This window comes from Nilaparvata lugens, chromosome 7, assembly GCF_014356525.2.
Source record: "Nilaparvata lugens isolate BPH chromosome 7, ASM1435652v1, whole genome shotgun sequence".
Taxonomy (NCBI): domain Eukaryota; kingdom Metazoa; phylum Arthropoda; class Insecta; order Hemiptera; family Delphacidae; genus Nilaparvata; species Nilaparvata lugens.
In genome coordinates, this window is record NC_052510.1 from 40851374 (window position 1) to 40874275 (window position 22902).

The 22902-nt window shown below is 34.3% G+C and overlaps 2 protein-coding genes across 3 annotated transcripts in view; one reads left to right on the forward strand and one right to left on the reverse strand.

Moving 5' to 3' along the window:
* Positions 1 to 22902, forward strand: part of LOC111043725 (serum response factor homolog) — a 164860-nt gene that overhangs the window by 86800 nt on the left and 55158 nt on the right. The window lies entirely within an intron of this gene.
* Positions 1 to 22902, reverse strand: part of LOC111060684 — a 60813-nt gene that overhangs the window by 21099 nt on the left and 16812 nt on the right. For both annotated transcript variants that reach the window (XM_039432785.1, XM_039432786.1), the window contains exons 2-3: positions 18214 to 18300; positions 1657 to 1695 (exon numbers count right to left, since the gene is read on the reverse strand). In XM_039432785.1, the coding sequence (XP_039288719.1) occupies positions 1657 to 1695; positions 18214 to 18300 (126 nt within the window). The remainder of the gene's footprint in view (positions 1 to 1656; positions 1696 to 18213; positions 18301 to 22902) is intronic.

Sequence of the window (22902 nt, forward strand, 5' to 3'; positions counted from 1 at the left end):
ACCTGTCAACTTGACAATCATTGAAATTTCACAAGTGAACTGAACTCGATACAGTTCAGTCTGTCAAAGACCCGAGTCTCCGGCAATACTGTTTCTTATCAATACATCTTCGAACGAAACCCTTGGTGATATAAAAGTGATGTTACCGATCATGAACAGTTGGAAAACGGCAACAAAACTCGAATTGTTGTCGCGGTTTGATTTGGAATTCAGAAGGCGCACGCTCCCTTATTATTACCGGCACTCTGTGCCTTGTTTTCAGCTTCTTTTTTCTGTATGGCGGCCTACAAATACCTGAATTGCATTGCACTTTGAGTTTTTTTCTGCAGTTTTTTGTCTTTCCTACATGCACTTCTGATCGAATTGCAAATTGCAAACTGCCAAGGCTGTGGGAGTTACAACTCTTAGTAGCTGGTCAATGTTGTTTGTTTGTGCTGTGAGAACTAGAGGCGGTTTTTGTAAATTGATTTATGGATGTGATCCTTATGGATTTGATAAATCCTGATGGATCTTATCAATATAAATTGCAACGCAGTAGATGCTTTAGAGAAGGATGGTGATAGCATAGAAAAAAAAATAGATACTTTCTCTATTCTTATTTCATGGTGATAATGTAAGTACCGTTGAGGCAACGAATAGAATAAAACAGTTAATACGGTGGACTGAAGAACTAGTAGTTCTGTGGACAGAGTAAATCCTGTATGTATGTCGTTTCGGCGAGGTATCGGCGTGAAAACGGCTAGTTGGGATTGATGTATCAAAAATGCTAAAATCAAAAGCTAATCTTCTTCAAAACATACTGGCAACAGTTCAGCCCGAGTTGAAAGCGGAGAAAGTTTGAGAAAAAATACTATGTTACTTTCAGCTATTAATTGCATGCGTCATTGCGCATTGATTTTTACGGTAATATTGGCTTTCGAAGGTGACTCCTTTTCATATTGTATTATCCTTAAAATGCTAAAATGCAAAATTTCAAAAAACCTTATATATACGTCGACACGAAATTGAAAAAGGGGCATACCTGTCAAATTCCATTTCCACGTTTCACCGTAAATGCAGAACATAAATATGAATTAAAACAGGTAACACACGACATAGATAGATTAAAAACACTTAGAAACTTACATTATTGTTTGGAAATTTTCGACGTGCTGTGTCGTCTTTTTCAACCATGTAGGGAATGCTAAATAAATATAAACATATATAAATATAAACAAATAAACATAAAGAGAAATGCAAAACCGTCGACTTGAAACTTGGACCTCACTTTGCTCGGTCGATTAGTACTTCTATATGAATCAGTGGTTGTGACATTGTTGTGCTTCCAACTGTAGTAGATATTGTCAATGGATATATTGATCATCAGTAACTCAATTTCCGTGATATTATTAAAATTTGATTTTATTTCCCAATCTCATTGAAATAATTATGTGGTAGACTGTTGGTCGTTCTGAATTTCAAATGGGTTAATTAATATATTTATTTTAGTTATTCCCTGGGAATCTCTTGTAAAATGTAACACCTCAATAAATCCACACAGAGACTGAGAGATTTCTAGAGGGGGTGATATTGTGATTGATCAGATGCACTCTCCCTTGAAATAATAATGATCATGTAATAGTATTATAATAATACAAGTAATTGAAATCTACTCACCATTGTCTTAGAATGTGCAACGCTGAGTTTCAGGAATATCTGAAAATAGAATAAATCTCATTATTTTTTTTCAAATGATTCATTCCAAGATCCAATCACCATATAATAAAGTACATTGTCATAAAGTGATAGCATACTAAACATTTTTTATATAATGGTAAAAATTAAAAAATAGATTGTTGATTCTATTATGATGGAATATGTTGAGATGAATTAAATTCATGCATGAAACTGAACATTGAATTCAAGAATCAAATGAACATATCTGTCGCAACCTATTACACATGCATTTGCCTATCTTTTGCCTAAAAAATCAACTTAAAAAATGTCAAACTAAAAAATCAACATATAAAATTTTAAACTAAAAAATGCATATCTCATAAATACAGTACTAAAAGAAATTTAAATTCTACCAGCAATCTTGAAAATTGAATTGAAATGTCACATTATTTAATTGCCTTTAGGGCCAAGAAATACATCTTATTGAACAAATTTGAAAGCAGCTTGTGGTGATAGTTTGTCAGCAAGCAGAGCTGTATTCTTTGTCAAATGATGATATATTTCAACATTAAAAAAGATTGCACTAAAGAATATTATTTTATAGTTCAGGTAACATGCACAACAAAATCTTATATACGGTATTCAGATAACATATATAATTGAGATTATGATTCAAATATCCTCAACCAATCACTTTATACTAATCACCTACAAAAAAAAAATGTTTCGAAACCTTTTGATCTCCCAATCTTCTTGCAGTTTACAGTTTGATAGTTTCATGTCACAAGAATTAATTTCCTGAAGCCTGCAAATAGACCTCACATCTCATTGAAAGTGATAGCTGTTTACTTCCTTTGCAGAATGATCTGTCCATTGACCAATATTCAATTTGATCGTTTCATTTGACCTTAATTCAGTGTGTTTTCCCATAGTGGGCGATTTGAATTCAGGTGATGTGATGAGGCCGGATTTCCTTGATTAATTTCAGCACTTGAAGAAGATGGAAATGCCTTACAGGTAGTCCGAAAGCCTAAAGTCACAAGCATTAGCAACCAACGGATAGTATCGAACCATAAAACCTAAAAGTCACTAGTATTTGCAGCTGAAAGAACACTTTCTAAATATCATTAAATTTAAACGTCTTAAATTCCTGTAAACGTTTCAGGACCTGTAATTTATATTTTGCTAACGTTTGATCAATTCTGGTAAATTTGGTTTAATTAATCGCTGTCAATCAACGTTTCAGTGCAACTTTTCTCCACTCGATTAATTGCCATCAATTGATGCATCAGTACTAATTCTATATTAATGATCTACTGATTAAAAATTTAGTCATGATGAGAGATTAAGTTTGACTTCAAAATTACACTCAGTCTTTGAATTTTTTATGAGTAATGCAAGACCAATATCCTTCAAAATATTGAATTGATTCAATATAATCATTTGGTTCATATCACTCAACTAGTTCTCATCATTCAATTAGTCAAGTTTCTTTCATAGTTGACAAATATTCACAGATAAGTTTCGAATACTCATATTTATATGTTTTCTCCTTAAATGACACTAGATTCTAAAAATATCAATATCGTGCACGTCGAAGCCCAAATTTAAATTTTCCTTCTAGATTTTTCAGTACTGAATGTTGAAATTTCATTCATGGGACATGAATAAATACCATATTATGTTAATAGAGAACTATAATCTAGAGAGACTACTTCTTCGAAAAAGATATACAGTACAACAGTAGTTAAAATTGGCAAATAAATTAATAACTAGTATAATTTTGCCAGGTTGGCATTAAGTAGAGGAAGGTTTCTAAACGAGATTTGAGTTCTGTCACTTTATTAGGTAAGCACCAAGTTTAAGATCTCATCTATACTATGATAAAGGAAAGAACTGGCTCGTACGGGATAGGAAAATTATGTTTGACGCATCATCACGTCTAAAATACTGGACTGATTAACTTGAAATGTTTCATATAAATGTTTAATTAACCAGATGGATGGAAGGATGGTTCTAAACCTATTTCAAACTCTTCAAGATTCCAATGGGTAATGTTTTCAGTTTGTCAAGTTTTAAAATAGACCCTTGCGGAGCACGGGTAACCTGCTAGTAAGAAATAAGCATCATGTGTAGAACCGTTTATTCTTTCTCAAGATTAAATTATGTTGAATACAAACTCGAAGTTTGGCATACTATTCTCACTGCCTACATAGCAATGTTCAAGTATTCAAAGAAGATGACATTCCAGCAGTGAATGAGTGGTGGGGGGAGGTTCATGACTGATTCTTTTTAAATCATGTTCAATATCCAATTACCTAAATAAGTTATCGAATATTCATGCATCGTGATATTAGGAAGCGAAAAATCCAGAGATTCAGCAATGGAGAGATTAACTAATACATGATTAAAAACTAAAATTGAATGAAGACAATAAAGCTTAACTTACCATATTGAAAAATTATACAATTTCCGTAGGCTTTTCAACAGTATTGAGTATCATTAGAAATTCGGTGCAGACAACAGGTCCATACAATAATTGATGAATTATGGATGCTTGAGAAATAATTACAAATAAGCTCTCTTAATTACCTATTGAAAAACAAATTCACCTCCCACATGAATCTAAGGCTTTTAAGTGTGGGTGATGAGAAAAGGCTGCAAAAGCTGCGGTTATGAATCTCAACAATGATATAATAGAATTTTTAGCAATAGGCTAATCCAATAAGAAATCGAACTATACTCTGCTGAATATGTATTTTATTCTATAGTTTCATTGATCTTGAGTGTCATACTTGCTTCATGTATTCTACATGTATTAGTCATTTTCATCAATTTATTATTAATCGCGAATACTAATATTATCTACCACTATCTTCCATTAATCAACATCATTATCATCCTATTATAGGAACTGAAACATTAATTTTATTTTATTTATGTACTGTAGTTTCATCCGTTAAGCCTTGCTCTCCAATAAGTTTATGCAGAGTATAACTGCCTGACAGGGGGGACCGGGGAAACAATTACAATGGTTCTTATGAGAGCGTTCACATTCTCAATGTGCCAATGTGTGAACACTCGCATAAGACCCCCAGGTATCCTCTTTCTCCTCCGCTGAGAAGAAATTCATAGGGAACCAGAGCTTTTCACTAAACTATTGTTGATAAAACCTCTAGAATCAATCTATAGATAGTCTTATTGACTTCCACTAATTTCAGGTGTAAACTATGTTGTATAAATCATAAAATATTTAGTCATAAAATATCTCGAGGTGTAAAAAGTCAATGATTTAAAAATTTTAAATTGCGTTGAACCTGTTGCCTGTCGATAACTTCACTAACGGTTGAAATGCCTGAAATTTTCTGCACCAATAAACTCTTCATCTTACTGATCAATCGACTACTGGGCATTCCAAATTTGAGAAAAATGCAGGTGACAACTTTCTACCGGCTCTGATTGGCAGCGATAATTCTAAATTTGAAGCACCCAGAAGAATTTTAAACCACAGAAATTGCCTTTAAACCTATCAAATTCGACTTACACACTCGTCAACTTTGTGTTTTAAGATTAGCTGTCTTCAATTTGTTATTTACAATAGCGTTCGTTAGTCTTGTTAGGGAAGATTGAGATAACCTGTGGATTTTTGGTTGTTTCCTCTTATCTTGATAATCTTTGGGAGTATTGGATTTGTGTGGCACCTTTGGTTTCAGCTTGACTGGGAACTTTATCGCTTGCAAGAATGTTGAATGTGTGTTTGGTTGATACTGAATGAGAATTCCACTAAGTTGTTACGACTCTTGGATCATTCCAAAAAATGTACTCACAATCTAGTTGTATTTTGATAAAATTTGTGGTGTATCTTGTCACGTTATTCTTTATATTTAAATAACGATTAGCCTCCTGCTTGGCATCAGTCGGTAAAGCATGAGATTTGATATAATTAGGTCGTGGTTTTCTAATAGTATTCAGTCTTAAAAAATCTTGATAGGCCTAGATATGGGCTTCTCCAATAACTCTTGTAATTCAATAAATAATAAATATATATATAAATGATACTTATACTATAGAGTTGAGGAATAAAAAATAAATTGCACACCATGAAAGTTTCATACATATATTACATAAATAATGCAAAGATCAATCGAGGCAAAAAATATATATAGAGCGATAAAAAAAATATAATATAAAAATAGAACAATAATTGAAATCAATAAAAATATCACAGGCTAACTTTATATTCTAGATTTATGGCACGAATCATTACCATGTGCCTTTATCTTAAAATCATATGCATTCTGTTGCATGTAGTTGCGATATGCGCTTGCTAATACTTGTCGACTTGGATAATTCAATCAAAAAATGTGTGCTCTAAGATCAGCTTGATAAATTAGCCACTAATAATCCAAATATATATATATATATTAAAATCTCTAGTATTTAGTAGATTTATTTGTATCGAATATATATTTTTATCTCAGGGTGCAAGATTCGGCACCTGACGGAATAGGTAGAGCCATTCATCTAGTGAATTAGAACTATAATAAATTATCGCAAATTGTATTGCAAAAAATTAAATATTATATGCATATGTTTTAATAGCCTAGATTTTGTACTTCTTTGATTTAATAGAATTTTCTAAAATATTGATCTATATTTTTCTTTCAATTAAATACCTTTAATACTAATTTTACTTGCGCAAGTATTACTCTTATTAATTTCTCAATTTATAATAAAACCCTTTCGGCGAGCTAGCTTTGATCATCAGATTAATTCGAAGCACTAGGGCGCCCATCACTAATTCAAATTTAATCACTCACGTGTCGAAAATCTTCTTGTAAGCCGCCGATGTCGATCCAACTCCATGTGGTCCGGGAATATGGTAGCCGGAATCGTCTCCTCCAAGGGGTTATAAGTTTAATTCAAAATGAAAATGACTTCTGCTTCACAATAGCATCACGAAGTCTTTTAAGAAATTTAATAATTTACTTTAACTTTAACTTTTACAAAATCATTAGTAAGGTACTTCGCTCTAAAATATTTGGGGTCCTCTTATGGTGGCATTTGGCTGGCGAGTGCTGGTTCTTCCTTCTCAAGTTTTACAGATCCTCTTTCCGACTTTCAAATTAGCATAAAATTTAAATATCTTAGTCCTCCGCCATTTAGGTTCAAATAGATCTTACAAAAAATACCAAAATATTGCTTAGATTATATGATTAATAATTTCTTTGCATTCGAGCCATATCGATAACATAGATTACACAAATTTTAACACAAAATCTAGTACATTTATATAAATATATAGAAATATTTTTGAACTGGCCTACAGTTGCCGCCTATTAACTGCCGTTTTACTATTGGTGCATGCAAATTTTATTCGGTATTCATGCGCCTGGTAACTCTTATTTCCTGAATACATTAAATTATTTTTATTTGGTTTTTTATTTATGCTCTTTGCATGCTAGTTAATATTCTATACATTAATATTAATTCCATGCTACCTAATAATTAGCCACGTGGACGGGTGTTTTTTCATATTGCACACCATCTGATTGCAATAAAGCTCTGCCAAGGGGTTTTGGTCAGATTCTACGTTCCTCGGTTTGATCGATCTCTAGGTCACCGATCCGTGAATACATGTACATAACCTCAATCTTCAAATATTTTATATAATAATCTATTTATGAGCAATAAACTTCCTTCAAATCCTTTTTAGGTTCTTGTACCATTTAGCCAGAACAAGCTGATGCTATCTAATCTTAGTTATTATCTATTTGGCGATATTAGCCAGTTACTTTATTTCAGACCTATTACTGTTTCTGTTAGGGCTTTTTGTCTACCCAGATTTATATGTTACACGCGCCCCTGGGTTTGAATTCAAAATATTTGAGAATCACAATGTTTTTAATGAAAACCCACCCTTCAATACATCGATATACACTATACTTTATTTATAAATTATACTCTCATACTTCTATCACAGTTCGCAGACATATTTGCTGCATCTCCTTTATACCTTTATCAAATACAATAACAAATTCTCCTCCTCAACACACATAAAATATCATAAATATAAACTTCTAAACGTACTCCTCCTGACAACACTTAACATATAGTAATTTTTAAATTCGCCGCTTGCAGGGCCGCCAACCTAACTACACACATTTCATAATTCTCACAATGATTCCTTTTAGACAATAATTTCGATTCACAAAACTTCTGGGCTTATATCTTATAGTATTTCTTAGGTCTTAATATAAATAATTTTCTATACATCAGGTACAATACTTTTCTTTTGCTAATGGCTCTTTGGTTTTGGTAGCTGGTATTCACTTTAAGTCTTTTTCAGGTAACAAACGTGGCATAATTAAAAGTAATAAATATAAAACATATAAATAAATATATCGACATTAATAAATATAATAAATAACAATAATAAATAACTTTTTGGGTACAGTATTTCTTTTTATAAACATATGTTCAACAGACGTCACATATTTGATTTAGGTGGCTTTGCTCAGCTGGTCGCTGTTCTACATTTCATAGTGCTACATGTTACATCAGAATTTGCTGTCGACTTTCATAACTAACCTAACTGCTCAATTTTTCTCTTAAAAAGGTAATTAACAAATTTTAATTTTATTATCCCCGCTTGTGTCCTTTTTTATCTGATGTATATAATTTAATTACATATTTAAAAATTGTTCTTTTTCTTATTGCAGGCTTCTAACGGCTGGAAGGAATTAAAACATTGGATTGTTGCCACGCGGTCCTATACCAAGATTAAATTTATTAAGGAAGGTTAGTAATCGGTTTGATAATAATGTTTTCCTTGATTTCTTATCATATTTATTTCAAATTCAACGATATTGCATGTGGAAATGTTGTGATTTACTTGCATCTTCTTGCATTCTGTTTGTAGATGTTGTAGGCTGGTGAGGTTATCTGCTGTTGATTTGTGAGGCTGTCCTATTGATAACTTATCCTTCATAAATTTAAAGCCCTTGTATCCGGTGTATTCCTTTAAATAATTCCAAGCTTCATTTATGATAATTCCTTTCAATCCATTCTTATTCCAATCATCATGTAATTTTAATTCATCTTTCCTCTTATCTTCATTTAATATTCTTGATCTCTGTTCATTATAAATCATTATGCTCAAGACAATAAACATTTTTATAATATTAGCTTCCCAATTATCAATAATAGATTCTTTCAATACCAACAATACAATATTTTCCCTCATATCTACAACACAGTATTTTATTAATATCACAGCCATCATAACAAACATTAAACACAATATCCAAACATTTATCATCTTTTCAATAGTATAATATCCAGGTACTTCCATTTTATTAATATTATTTTTTAATTCTTTCACTCTTCCTAGACACCGTTTATCCTTCATCAGTCTCAATAAGTAGTCCACTCCATTATTTTCCCGGCATGAATCCATATTAGTATTCCTATCAGTAGCTCCATTTTTGTTATATTTCTTTGGCCTATTATTCCGGTCACATCGTTGATCATCTTCCTTAAAACGAATGTGCCGCGGATGCATGACGTCGGTGGTCTGTTCTCCAACCTGGTCCCGGTCCGGTATCCTCCTCGGGCTCTTGAAGCGTGCATGCGGCCGGTATGCGCGCGCGTGGTTCCTCCTTTTCTTTCGCCTCCGGGCCTTGCGATGCATCTTCTTCATTCGGTCCTGTATGCTGTCCTCCTCGTCCTGATACCGGTCGGGTGTCCTCGGGCGCTTTCGTCTCCGGGCCTTGCGGTGGTCGCTCCTCTTGTCCTGGATGCCATCCTCTCGTTCTTCCATGGGGTCCTTGGTTTGCTTCGGTGGTGTCCCTTGATAAGCGGTTGTAGGTTCGGTGCGCGGATCTGTTACATTTTCAGTTTGTTCTATATTCATCAACTCCTTAATTATAGCATGATCCTGGTGACTGCTTATATTTAGTAGTGACTCTTTGGTGGCGGGTTGCTCTTCGGTGGGAAACAGAATACTTAATATGGGTTGATGTTTGTGGCTGGTTTTAATTGCATGGTGGGCGGCGTTTTTTAGTGGTAGGCTGTCTTGTATTAACATCTGTTTTTCTAATATTTTCGGTTCTTCTAATAATGTTTTTGGTAAATCACTTCTGAATGTGGTGTATGACGTTGAAATATCTGGCTTTTCTTGGTTTGTTTCATTTGAGCTTGTGCTTGTTATATCGGGGGTATCATATAGTCCTGGTTTATTAGCTGTAGTTTTCTGTATATCTGGTGGCGGGTCGTTGGGTGCTGGGTTCCGGGTTTTTTGTTGATTCAATCCTATTGCATGTGCTAATGTATAATTTGTACTTACTTGTTGAGGTGGCGGTTTATAATTTCTGTTGTAATTGTTTTGTGTGTGATTATTATGTGAGTTTAATCGATCACGGCCATCATAGTGATTCCTACGATTGCTCTGCTGGGCATAGTGGTTGGTTGTACGATTTTGAAATTTTTCATTATTCCAGTTACCATTTTGCCTGTGCTCATAGCGGCGTTCAAATTGAGGAGCAGATCGGTAGCGATCATATGATACCGGTTCATAATTTTGGCTGTTATACTGATTAAATTTTGAGTTATGTAGATTTGGTGCGTATCTCTGGTCTGAACGGTGGTTTGATATTGCCATTGCAGACTGTATGCCATATAAATGATTTATCAGCTGCTTACAATCAGTAATGGGTTGTGTGGCGAGTGCCATTCTAACTTGATACGGTAGCTTCTTTAAAATAATACTTGCTAATGCCGATTCATTAATGGGCTCGCTCAATTGAGAATTTTTAAACTGTAGGGCAGTGACGAAAGTGGTACATGCACCGTCTAAGTTAGGGTTGAACTCGCATGATATAATGTCCGCTAGCACGTCCAACTGTTTACTTCTGCTCCAATACTGTTCCAGGAAGACAGCGACAAACTCATCCAATGATGTAAATTCATGGGCTCTACTCCGAAAGAACATCAGGGGTTCGCCAATCAATAAATTAGTCAAACGGAGACGCCAAAAATTCCAAGAGGTAGGTGCAAGAGTTTGTACTAATTTTATCTGATCAATGAATGGTTGAGGTTGCAAATGGCGATCAGTATTATCAAATTTTCCTAGTCCTTGTAATATACTATGTACGTTGAGGTTGTCTGTTTGAGTCCCTTGAGGTTGTTGTTGAATATGATTTTCCAATGCTATTATTTTTTCCTGTGTTATCTGCCATTGACTATTATGTGTAATTTTATTTGCGTTTACTTCTTGATTTAATTGAGTCAGAGTGGATTTTTGAATTAGTAGAGTTCCGTTTAAAGCTTTACAGGTTTCAGTATTTTGATTGATGCTACCTTGCAGTTGGTTCATTTTTGTGGACATATTAATCTGTTTATTTTGTATTTCTTTAATACTGTTAATATTTTTGTCAACTGTAGTTGTTAATGTTTGATTGGCAACGGTAATTTGTTTGTGGATTTCTTGGTGGCAATCGGCCTTAATGTTATTGGTTATATCCTGAATGGGTGTAGTGATTTGTATGGTTAGGTTATCTATCCTTTCGTTGAGCTCACATGTAACCGTATCCAACCTTTCCGATAATCCTGCCGTAACTTTATCCTGACTTTCTTTCTGTAGATTTATCATTGCTTTTAATTCTTCCCTATGATTCTCTACTTTAGCCTCAATAGTATCCAACCGTCGTTCTACTGATTTTATAGCGCCCGCTGTCTCTTTCATGCCCTGTTCCATTGTTTGCTTATTTGCCTCTTTCATTTCCACATTCTCTTTTTTAATCTCCTGCATCATTTTGTCCATTGTGTTTTGTAGCATAATATTGAACATACTGCTAGTTTGTTCCATCATTACCTTTTGAAAAGGATCTAGCTCTGTGACTGAAAATAGACTTTGTTTGCTCAGATGTGACTCGGCCTCTGGAGATGCGGGTTCGGCAGGCTGCTCCTCGCCCCCTTCAAAGTTGATCTCTACTATCCGTTGATTCAATGGTGTGTCAGCGGCGTCGATTCGAGTGGATGATAGAGGTTGCAGACCTGGTGGATCGAAGACTATCGACCCGACGCTTCCTGGTTCCCTTTCTCGTGGCGTATTGGCATCTACCGTGGTGGGGTTTGATGTGCTTGGAGTCGACAAAGTGGGATCTGTGCAACCGCCGTACATATATGAAACTTCAGAGTTTGCGGGAGTGTGATTCATTATGTCAAATATGATAAATGCTAATTAAACAGTGACAAAAATGATAAGCGAAGATGCTTAAAAAAGAGACACAAACCGGGACTTACAGTGAACAGTGATGTGTAAAGTGTTTGGATACTCTTACAACAAGGTATTTATACTTAAGTTTTTTACAATGCTCTAGCGCCCCCAATGTTTTGTTGATTTATTCTTGGCTAGTTTACAGGCTGCGACTTATTTTCCAACCGGCTTAAACACCTAATATATTTTTGACTAGAAAGTAATAGCAGTTTAGGCTTATAAAATATAATCTCTCTTTATAAACATGTAATTTTTCACAGTACTAATAATATAAAATTTTCTTTAAAACATATAATTTCTCTCTATTTAAAGCTCTTGTTTCCCCAAAAAGTAATACAAATTTCCTTCGCCAGTTTTCCTCACAACTCGTATAAGTTATCTATAATTTTCAATATGGTTATTGACTTAATTTCAAATAATTATTCAATGAGCTTGGCTCTCATCATCAGTCCCACGTTGGTACGACATGTCTTTGTGCCGTATCCGTGGCCTATCACGTTGGGCGACATGTCTTTGTGTCACGTTATTCTTTATATTTAAATAACGATTAGCCTCCTGCTTGGCATCAGTCGGTAAAGCATGAGATTTGATATAATTAGGTCGTGGTTTTCTAATAGTATTCAGTCTTAAAAAATCTTGATAGGCCTAGATATGGGCTTCTCCAATAACTCTTGTAATTCAATAAATAATAAATATATATATAAATGATACTTATACTATAGAGTTGAGGAATAAAAAATAAATTGCACACCATGAAAGTTTCATACATATATTACATAAATAATGCAAAGATCAGTCGAGGCAAAAAATATATATAGAGCGATAAAAAAATATAATATAAAAATAGAACAATAATTGAAATCAATAAAAATATCACAGGCTAACTTTATATTCTAGATTTATGGCACGAATCATTACCATGTGCCTTTATCTTAAAATCATATGCATTCTGTTGCATGTAGTTGCGATATGCGCTTGCTAATACTTGTCGACTTGGATAATTCAATCAAAAAATGTGTGCTCTAAGATCAGCTTGATAAATTAGCCACTAATAATCCAAATATATATATATATATTAAAATCTCTAGTATTTAGTAGATTTATTTGTATCGCATATATATTTTTATCTCAGGGTGCAAGATTCGGCACCTGACGGAATAGGTAGAGCCATTCATCTAGTGAATTAGAACTATAATAAATTATCGCAAATTGTATTGCAAAAAATTAAATATTATATGCATATGTTTTAATAGCCTAGATTTTGTACTTCTTTGATTTAATAGAATTTCTAAAATATTGATCTATATTTTTCTTTCAATTAAATACCTTTAATACTAATTTTACTTGCGCAAGTATTACTCTTATTAATTTCTCAATTTATAATAAAACCCTTTCGGCGAGCTAGCTTTGATCATCAGATTAATTCGAAGCACTAGGGCGCCCATCACTAATTCAAATTTAATCACTCACGTGTCGAAAATCTTCTTGTAAGCCGCCGATGTCGATCCAACTCCATGTGGTCCGGGAATATGGTAGCCGGAATCGTCTCCTCCAAGGGGTTATAAGTTTAATTCAAAATGAAAATGACTTCTGCTTCACATAGCATCACGAAGTCTTTTAAGAAATTTAATAATTTACTTTAACTTTAACTTTTACAAAATCATTAGTAAGGTACTTCGCTCTAAAATATTTGGGGTCCTCTTATGGTGGCATTTGGCTGGCGAGTGCTGGTTCTTCCTTCTCAAGTTTTACAGATCCTCTTTCCGACTTTCAAATTAGCATAAAATTTAAATATCTTAGTCCTCCGCCATTTAGGTTCAAATAGATCTTACAAAAAATACCAAAATATTGCTTAGATTATATGATTAATAATTTCTTTGCATTCGAGCCATATCGATAACATAGATTACACAAATTTTAACACAAAATCTAGTACATTTATATAAATATATAGAAATATTTTTGAACTGGCCTACAGTTGCCGCCTATTAACTACCGTTTTACTATTGGTGCATGCAATTTTATTCGGTATTCATGCGCCTGGTAACTCTTATTTCCTGAATACATTAAATTATTTTTATTTGGTTTTTATTTATGCTCTTTGCATGCTAGTTAATATTCTATACATTAATATTAATTCCATGCTACCTAATAATTAGCCACGTGGACGGGTGTTTTTTCATATTGCACACCATCTGATTGCAATAAAGCTCTGCCAAGGGGTTTTGGTCAGATTCTACGTTCCTCGGTTTGATCGATCTCTAGGTCACCGATCCGTGAATACATGTACATAACCTCAATCTTCAAATATTTTATATAATAATCTATTTATGAGCAATAAACTTCCTTCAAATCCTTTTTAGGTTCTTGTACCATTTAGCCAGAATAAGCTGATGCTATCTAATCTTAGTTATTATCTATTTGGCGATATTAGCCAGTTACTTTATTTCAGACCTATTACTGTTTCTGTTAGGGCTTTTTGTCTACCCAGATTTAATATGTTACAATCTCCACGGTAAATAGTAGTAACTAAGAATTGCAAACATTCCATTGCAGTTCTACCTGTATAAGATATGATTCATGAATAATTATAATCTCAATTGAGATACCTGTATAAATTCTCTAGTATCAAGTATTTTCATGTTGATCTATGAACTTTATGGCTCACGAGGAATCATTTCCAAAATGATCTTCATTTGGACTATTTATGTGCAAGAAAAGAATTGTTGGATATAGTTTATTCATTGTACCAATTCTGTTGGTATCAATTGTATTAATTTTAAATTATTGAATAAATTGTATGATTAATTGATAGATGATTCGATTAATGAGTAATCTAATTCATTCGATGGTAAACATTATCACTATGATTATAGACGAACAACATCACCAAGTATTTTTCATAACGTTTTTTGAATACAGTATTTAGCACAATTCTAGTTTCCCATTTCTATTTCGTTCTGAATATGTCTGAGGAAACCCGATCAAATTTAGAGGTGTTAAACTCACGCAACTCAGCAGTTAATTTCAATATTGGGGAATCCTGTCACGTAGTGCAACCTTCACACCAGTTAAACTCGAATTAATTGTTGTTTTTTCTCAGCATTTGTGATAATTTTTTCTGGTTCTAAAAGTCGATTTAAATAATAAATAGGTTAGGCGCCAGGTTAAGCCAGACTAGTGGGATTCACTTCAAACAGACAGCAAAGGTTGAATGGGAAGCAGTGATGCTATTCAGAAGGAATGCTGCCAGTTTTATGAATTTCACTCTAATAGCTGCTGCTTAGTGATACTGGCGCTGTAGTGCAAAATAAATAATAATAAAAAACTTGTTATTTAGCTCTTGCTTCATACCAACCAACTAATCTGACTGGACAAGATTAATGCGCCCTGCCGCACTACCACAATATTATTCTTCTCTTGTATTTTTTCCTCATCTTGTTCTTCCTCTTCTCTTTCTTCTTGGACTTTTCCCTTTTTTTATCATATTCCTTTATTCATCGTCACCCGCTTCTTCCCCTGTTCTTCTCCCCCTATTTCTAATCATTGTGATCCCATTCTTTCCATCTCTTCAGTCTTTCACATCTTTTGTTATTTTTCTCTTCCTTTCTCCTCTATCTTCCTAACATAACATTTTCACTTTTTGGTATCTTTCTGTCCCAGCTTCTATTTACTTTGCTGTCCTTCGAGATATTCGTCTTCTCCAAGTCTTGTTTTGCAAATCTGAATCGGTTTCTTGCCACACACTTTATCTCCTTCTCTTCATATCTTTTTTATTAATATAGTCTCCACTTTTCTCTATTCTCACTTCTTCGTACACCTGATCTCTCTCTACGTTCTCTCAGTTTCGCATCTTCCCATGCAAGGAAGGAGTCAGGTAATTCCTGAATAAATACTACTTAAATCGGCTACCGTTTACTGCTTAACTTAGTTATTCTGCATCAAATACATATACTGTTTATTATTCCATTCGGCACAGAATACATGTATTCTGCATTATATTATCACAACATGCTTATCAGAAGTACTGTTATTTATCCGAAATCATGTACTCTACAAGTTGTATAATATTGTTTATATTCTACTGAGTCTACGTATTCTTCACATCATTCTCAGCATTTTACAATCATATATCTTATATTTTATTGTATCATTTATACATTTCGAATCTTTTTATATCATTTATCCTATTGTATTAAGCGAGAAATTTCTGTATATATCTGGCTATTTTTATATCTGGTTATCTGGATATTTATATGGTTATTTATGTTCAACGGATCACGAAAACGGCTCTAACGATTTTCACGAAATTTGGAACATAGCAGGTTTATGATATAAAAATAAATAAAAATTCGATTGCACTAGGTCTCATCCCTGGGAAAACTCGCTGAAGGACATGAAAAGGATAATTCATCCTTGGAAAACAGATGATAATTTCGTCGTATCTCGATAACGGAAGATGCGTGTGTCTGGGTGGGAGAGAGACAGAATTATTTCCAGCTGTGTAATCATAATCAATCAGCGAGAAATTCTATCTAGCTAGACAATTCAATTGACTTGATCAATATAATCTGATTTGTTGACATGACATGATAATCCTCCTAAACTAGAGAATATGATAATTTTCAAAGTTTATCATTATTTGACAATTTTAAGTGATTAGTAAGTGTTATTTTGTTATTCAATTTTGTTTGTAAATAATATAAATTAGAAATTTTCTGTTTTCAAATGTTTGAACAGAAAATTGAACGTGAATTTTAGTGTATGGAACATAAAAAACTTTCTGGACTATTATTTTTATAGTGTATAAATCAAAATTCGGGGAAGAGACAATTTTGGGCTGTGCCTGTTAGTCTTTCCCCAATCATTTTAAAGAATTGTGTTTGGTTTATCAAAAGTCAATAAACAATCAAGGAGCGAAGCTCGGTGCCCCGATATATATATATTTTAATCTTATTATATTACGCTTCTGAAGCTCCTTATTATGCCAATATTCTATAGTGCACATAGGGGCTACATATTCTTCACATACTTATCGAGCACATAATATATATGGATGTTCTAAATTAGATTCTCAAGAAGCTACAATATTCAGCGTTTCTATAATGTACAGAGGCTACATATACTTCACATACCTATCATGTACCTCAAATTATATTCTTCAGAATTTCAATATTGTATACAATGTATATAAGCTACATATGCATATGCATATATTCACTACCTAAATTATAAATTATAATTATTAATCATGTTATAATTACCTATGGTAATTAATATTACCTATGGAAATTATAATTACCTATCACCTAAATTATATTCACTAGAAGCACTGTATTATGCTAGCTATGTAACATGTTATGTCCTAAATTAGATTCTTTGAGGCTTTGGAAGCTCTATATTGAATGTAAGTGAGAAGCAAAGCAACGGTATTATGTATTATTTATTAAGTGAGCGACCCGGGTAGATGTTTGAAGAGCAAGGATTGCTTTCTACTTTGCAATAAGCACTTGAGACATGCGGTGTCACTGAGACTTGCATTCCTGCATTGAGAAGTTGAAAAGTCGATCCGAAATGCATCCACGATTGAAAATATGCTGTTGCATCCACACTTGCGGCTCTCATGTTGACAAGTCACTGAAAAAACTGTAAATCCCCTTGGAAAAAATTGCATCTGATCAGATGAATTTGTTCCGCGCATTTCTTATCTATCAGTGTTGATATCTTGCATCGGTTGTGCCAATTTTCGTTCTTCGTTGAAGGTAGAAAAAATATTGGAATATAATGAATTTGTTGTGCGTTTCAATCAGTTAAGCTCCGTTTTGAAGTTAGAATCAGTATGTTTTATTCGTGAAAAAATTTAACGTAATCCAATAAATTTGTTGTGTGGTTTGAGTCTATTTGTGATGGTAAATGTTATGAATAATGCAATCTTTTATCCACATAGTTGAATAAACTCTAATTTATTCGTGAATCACTCTTAGCAACTCAAGTCATAATTCCTTCTCTATCGTGTTCGATTAATGAACAATAAGTTTTTATTCTCCACTTTGATGTTGTAAAAAGTCTCACGATTGATATGTTGAATAAATATGAAAATAATATCGTATTAGTGTGTGTTGACAGCTTGAAACATTAATTTCTGAAAACATTGAATATTATCAATGGATATCGTTAAGACCTGGACTTGAATTCGCCTCATATTCTAGAATCCCAAAAATAGAGATAAGCTGAATATTAGAGAAAAAGGTTTCATGCAAACTTGGATCAGAACTCACCATCTCTTTCCAAAAACTATTTTGAATATCCTTCAGTCTGGTTGGGTGTGGATTCTGGAACCTGTATCCTGATTTGGTTGCTGCATCCTGTAAACAATTAGAGATTTTTATCAATTATTGTAATTATAAGATTTTAGTATCACAATCTGAATCCTCCGACTGTTATGGAAATTGCTTATTGTTCTGCTTGATATTTCAATCATTGGTTGCATTATAGAATCACCCTATTTTGCATTGTTTTGTAATTAGTAGACAGTTTTTTGGACGGTGCATAGGAAAATAGAGTATTTGGAATGGAAAAGGGGTCTGGAAGTAGTGCATCATTCAACAATTAATGCAATATTGTGTATTGTTCTTCTGTGTTTTGTGTGCTGCAGTGTTTTCTATTGTGTTGTTTATGTGTTTCATTGCAATGGAAGATTAATTTGTTTTGTTATATTGTAGACGACTGTATTTTTTAGACACGATAAATCGTTGTCAACTACTATTTTACACCTATAGGTAATCCCATTTCGAATATCACAAGTGGTGTGAATTCAAGGTTTATAGGGAAGTTGCGGCTGCACAGTTATCTAACTTAAATAACATATAAATCAATTCTTGTCCTCATAGTGAGACTTTGATAAGATCTCCAATCAAGAATAAGGCATTTCTATTTTTGAATTCCTCATAATTCTATCTAATAATATCCTAAATATCCAATCAAATCAATTATAAATACGGCATTCATATTCTTGAACTTTTCATAATTGCAATGTCGATGAATATGTCTATCTAATAATCTTCTTGAATATCCAATCAGATCAATCTGCTTTTCCAATAATTTCTCAATGAAATGACTAAAAACACAGGACATTCTTAGCAGTATAGTATGATAGTGGCCTAGACCACATTAGTGAATTCCTCCCAAACATTATTAATCATGAGCGATAAAAAATGTTATTGGGAGATTCACTTGAAACTTTCAGCATTGGTTGAATGGGAAACGTCAGTGTTATTTATGAGGAATACTGAAAGTTGAAAATGAATGTCAGTACAGTTTTGTGTGGTCATCTGAGCCACAGTTTCCGGTCGATTAGGAGCAGTTTGCTGGTTTTCGGAGTCCGATGTTTCGACTTTTTTAATTCGATTCTCATGTTGCTACTGCCGCCTTCACTAATGATAGCAGTCGCAGTCAGAGTGGCGAAATCGAACTGATAAAACTGATAAAGCAAATGAGAGTGAGAGAGAGAGAGAGAGAGAGGGAAAAGAAGGACTGGTCACCTATTATTTGTGGTGCGGACGGTACGGTGAGATTCACACTGTCAGCATTGGTTGAATGACGTGAATTGATGTTATCGATGAGGAATGCTGACAGTTTGAAGTTGATTTTAAAACAGCTCATTAGTAGTTTGGAAGGGGTGAAGTGAGCCGACGCTGTCCGCTGTCCGACACCAAAGCTCAACAACTAAGTCCGGTCGGTCCACAATCGTTATCGCTTCAGAGTATTTCGGGTGTGTGGTCGAATTAGCAGGCAAAGAAGAAGAAGAAGAAGAAGGAGAAGGAGAAAAAAAGAAGAGGAAGAAGATAAAATAAGAAAAAATAGATAAAGATGGAGGAGGAGGAGAATGAGGAGAAGGAGGTATAAAAGATGATGACCAACGAGAAAGACATGTTGAATGACGAGATGATAAAGTAGAAGGAGAGATGAGACGTAGAAAGAGAAAAATTTGAAGATTCGACGAGCAGGAAAGAAAGGAGGTGTAGTATAAAAAACAAAGGAGAAGAAGAAACGAAGGCAGCACAAGAAGGCTAAAAGAGAATGAGACGTTGAAGGCGAAGAATGAGTTGAAGATCAACCAGGTAACTGGATATCATAGAAGTAGGGTTTAGAGAAGGCAGAGAGAAGCAAGAATAGTATGTGTGATGTAAAACATGAGTAATTCTGAAAAGAAAGTAGTGAGGAAGCATAGAAGGGGTGTGATAGAGAAAGAAAATTTAGAAAGAGAAGTTGAGAAGATGATGGATTTGGCTGAAGAATGAGAAAAAATTAGATCAATAACAGGAAGGAGAATATGGTGAACAGACGGGTAGAGAAGAAGAGGATTAGTAGGAAAAGAAGATGATGAAGATTAGAAAAACAAGTATAATAGACAACTAGGCGGAAAAGAGCTTATTAGCGATAGGCGAAAATATTTTACCAACTCTTTGGTATTGGAGTTGAAAACGAGGCAAAGAATATGACAATGATAGGTAGACAGAGTAGAAAGTGGAGAACATGATGATTGACATGACAAGAGTGGTTGGTGAAGGAGGAAGATGCAGAATAAGGGGAGAACGAGATTGAATGAAGAGATGAATCGAGAGAGAAAGAAGAGGAGAAGAGAAATGAGAGGAGAAGAAGAGAATTAGGAAGGTAGTGCAAAGGCAGAAATGGAGATGGAAGAGATCATTACCGCCGACTGGTCAGTCAATGCTGTTAATTGGTTATCAGTGGAAACTCACAGATTTTGTCTTTCATTCACCGCTTCTTTTGATTGGACACTTTTTGCTTTGTTTTTCTACTACGCCAAATCTCCATAATCACCACAAATGAAATGTCTTTAATCTGAATAATTTCGGTGTGAAGTTCTCTTAGCATCTTCAAACTTTTTAGGCTCGATTAAAGTAGTTTCTTTCATTATTCAGAGCTATGTACTAGTCTTTCTTGTTTTAAAGCAGTTAGCTATTTCCACCTTCAAAATCAATCAACACCAATATCGTATTCATGAAGTAATGATTTACCTTATTAGCTTATCAATTACGTCCTTAGAAACATATTTCCTTGAACGGCCTAAATCGAATTCCACAGAGAAAGAATCGATTAATCAATTCTAGAAAGACATATTTGGATTTCGATTGAATTTTCAAGGTGATTTGTGATAAAAAAACATTGAATTAGAATAGAATATGATCACTTTTTCATGTGTTGACGAGGCGAAGTTTGGACAGTAATATCATCTCTACCGCTTGATTACTACGTTAGCAAATGAAAAAAAATTAAGTAAAATAAAATATGGTAAGAAAATGATAACATTTGAAACATAATAACTTGAAAGCTAATACTAGAAGCATATAACTTACATGCAACCTTGCTTGTTCCATGAAAGCGTGTGTATTGTTTCATAGGAATTGCAAATGAATTTCACTTAAATTGAAGAGGCTCGTAAATATACGAATGGAAATCTGCACTTTCCATGTACCGACTTTATAAACCCTATACAATATTGTCTGTACTATTAGTGTGAAGTTCTCGTAGGATATTTGATCTTTTCAGCTCGATTCAAGTAGTTTCTTTCATTATTCCGAGATTTTTACTAATTTTCCTATGTATCATATTTGTGAAACAGGCACCTTTCTCAGAAATCCTTATACAGTGGATAAGAAGACATCCCTGAAAATAATGTGCAGTCATTGATTCCATTGTACTGGTTCAATTCTTTTGAAGTTTATACCAAAACAGAGGTTAGCGACTCTTCATGTCTTCATGTGTAGGATTCAATATTGCATTTTGAAAAATGTCGCTGGGTGAAAATTATTAGTCAAGTGGGTTGAGTGAGAATTATTGGTGGGTTTTCCAGAAAAACTTGGACTTGAGGTTGGTTTCCGAGCTCGTGATTTGGCTAAGTTCTAGAGCTAGACTTTAAACAGCTGGAGTCAGAAAATTGGCTTTCCGAGCGGAACGGAGCGTATTCGTAGTTTTTATGATTATCTTTATTTTCGCATTTCTATAATATTGGAAACGTTTTTCTTGACGAAATAAAACATTCCTAAATAATTCAAAATAGCTGAAACTTTACACTATTTTTTCTTTATTTTATTTTGTGTTCAATTTCTAGTTTTTTGAAATTCAATTTAAACGTGGACCACGACTACGCCCCGTTTTGGGAAGCCAATTTTCTGACTCTAGCTGTTAACAGTCTAGAACTTAGCTAAATCCCGATCTCGGAAACCGGCCCTTAATTGCTTAGACTTAGGCTTTGCTTGGACTTGAACAGGATTGCGTATTAGATAAGGCGACGGAATATTTGAGCAAATTAAGTGGTGCTAAGCTAAAGCTGTGTGTTTGTCTAGACTAGTTTACTATGGTGAATTATCTTCGAATGTGACTGTTCTAGTAGTTGATGATTGCTCCTGTTGATTTAATAGTAACTCTTCTCGAGCAATAGAATTATAATTTCTTGAAGCTTCAAAACATGACATTCAAAGTTGGAACCAATCAATTCACCTGATCTACACTGAATTCACTGCTCTAGACACCACCAAATAGAAAGAAAGCAGCACAGGTAGAGTACTGAGTAATTGCTTGATGAGTAGTAACGTTTGTGGGTGTCTTATCTTGTGAGGGGTGGGGTCAGTCACCTGTGATGGGGGGAAGGAGGTCCCCCTAACAGCCCGCAGCGGTTCCTGACCCGTTGTTGTTGTGTGTGTGTGTGTGAGTGCGGCGGACTGTATGGTTTTGTTTTTACCGCGCAGACAAGGGGAACCGATCTGCCCACACATCTGGCCCGTTTTGGGCCGATTCACGGCCATTTCGGGGCCCGGCCGGGGGGGGCACATGCCCTTACACATCACTTGTGAGGCCCCTCGACCAATTTGGGCCCCCCGGGGCGCCAAGTGCCCCCCTAAAGACACCCCAGGCCTTAGCAAGGCACATGTGTGCGTTCGCGT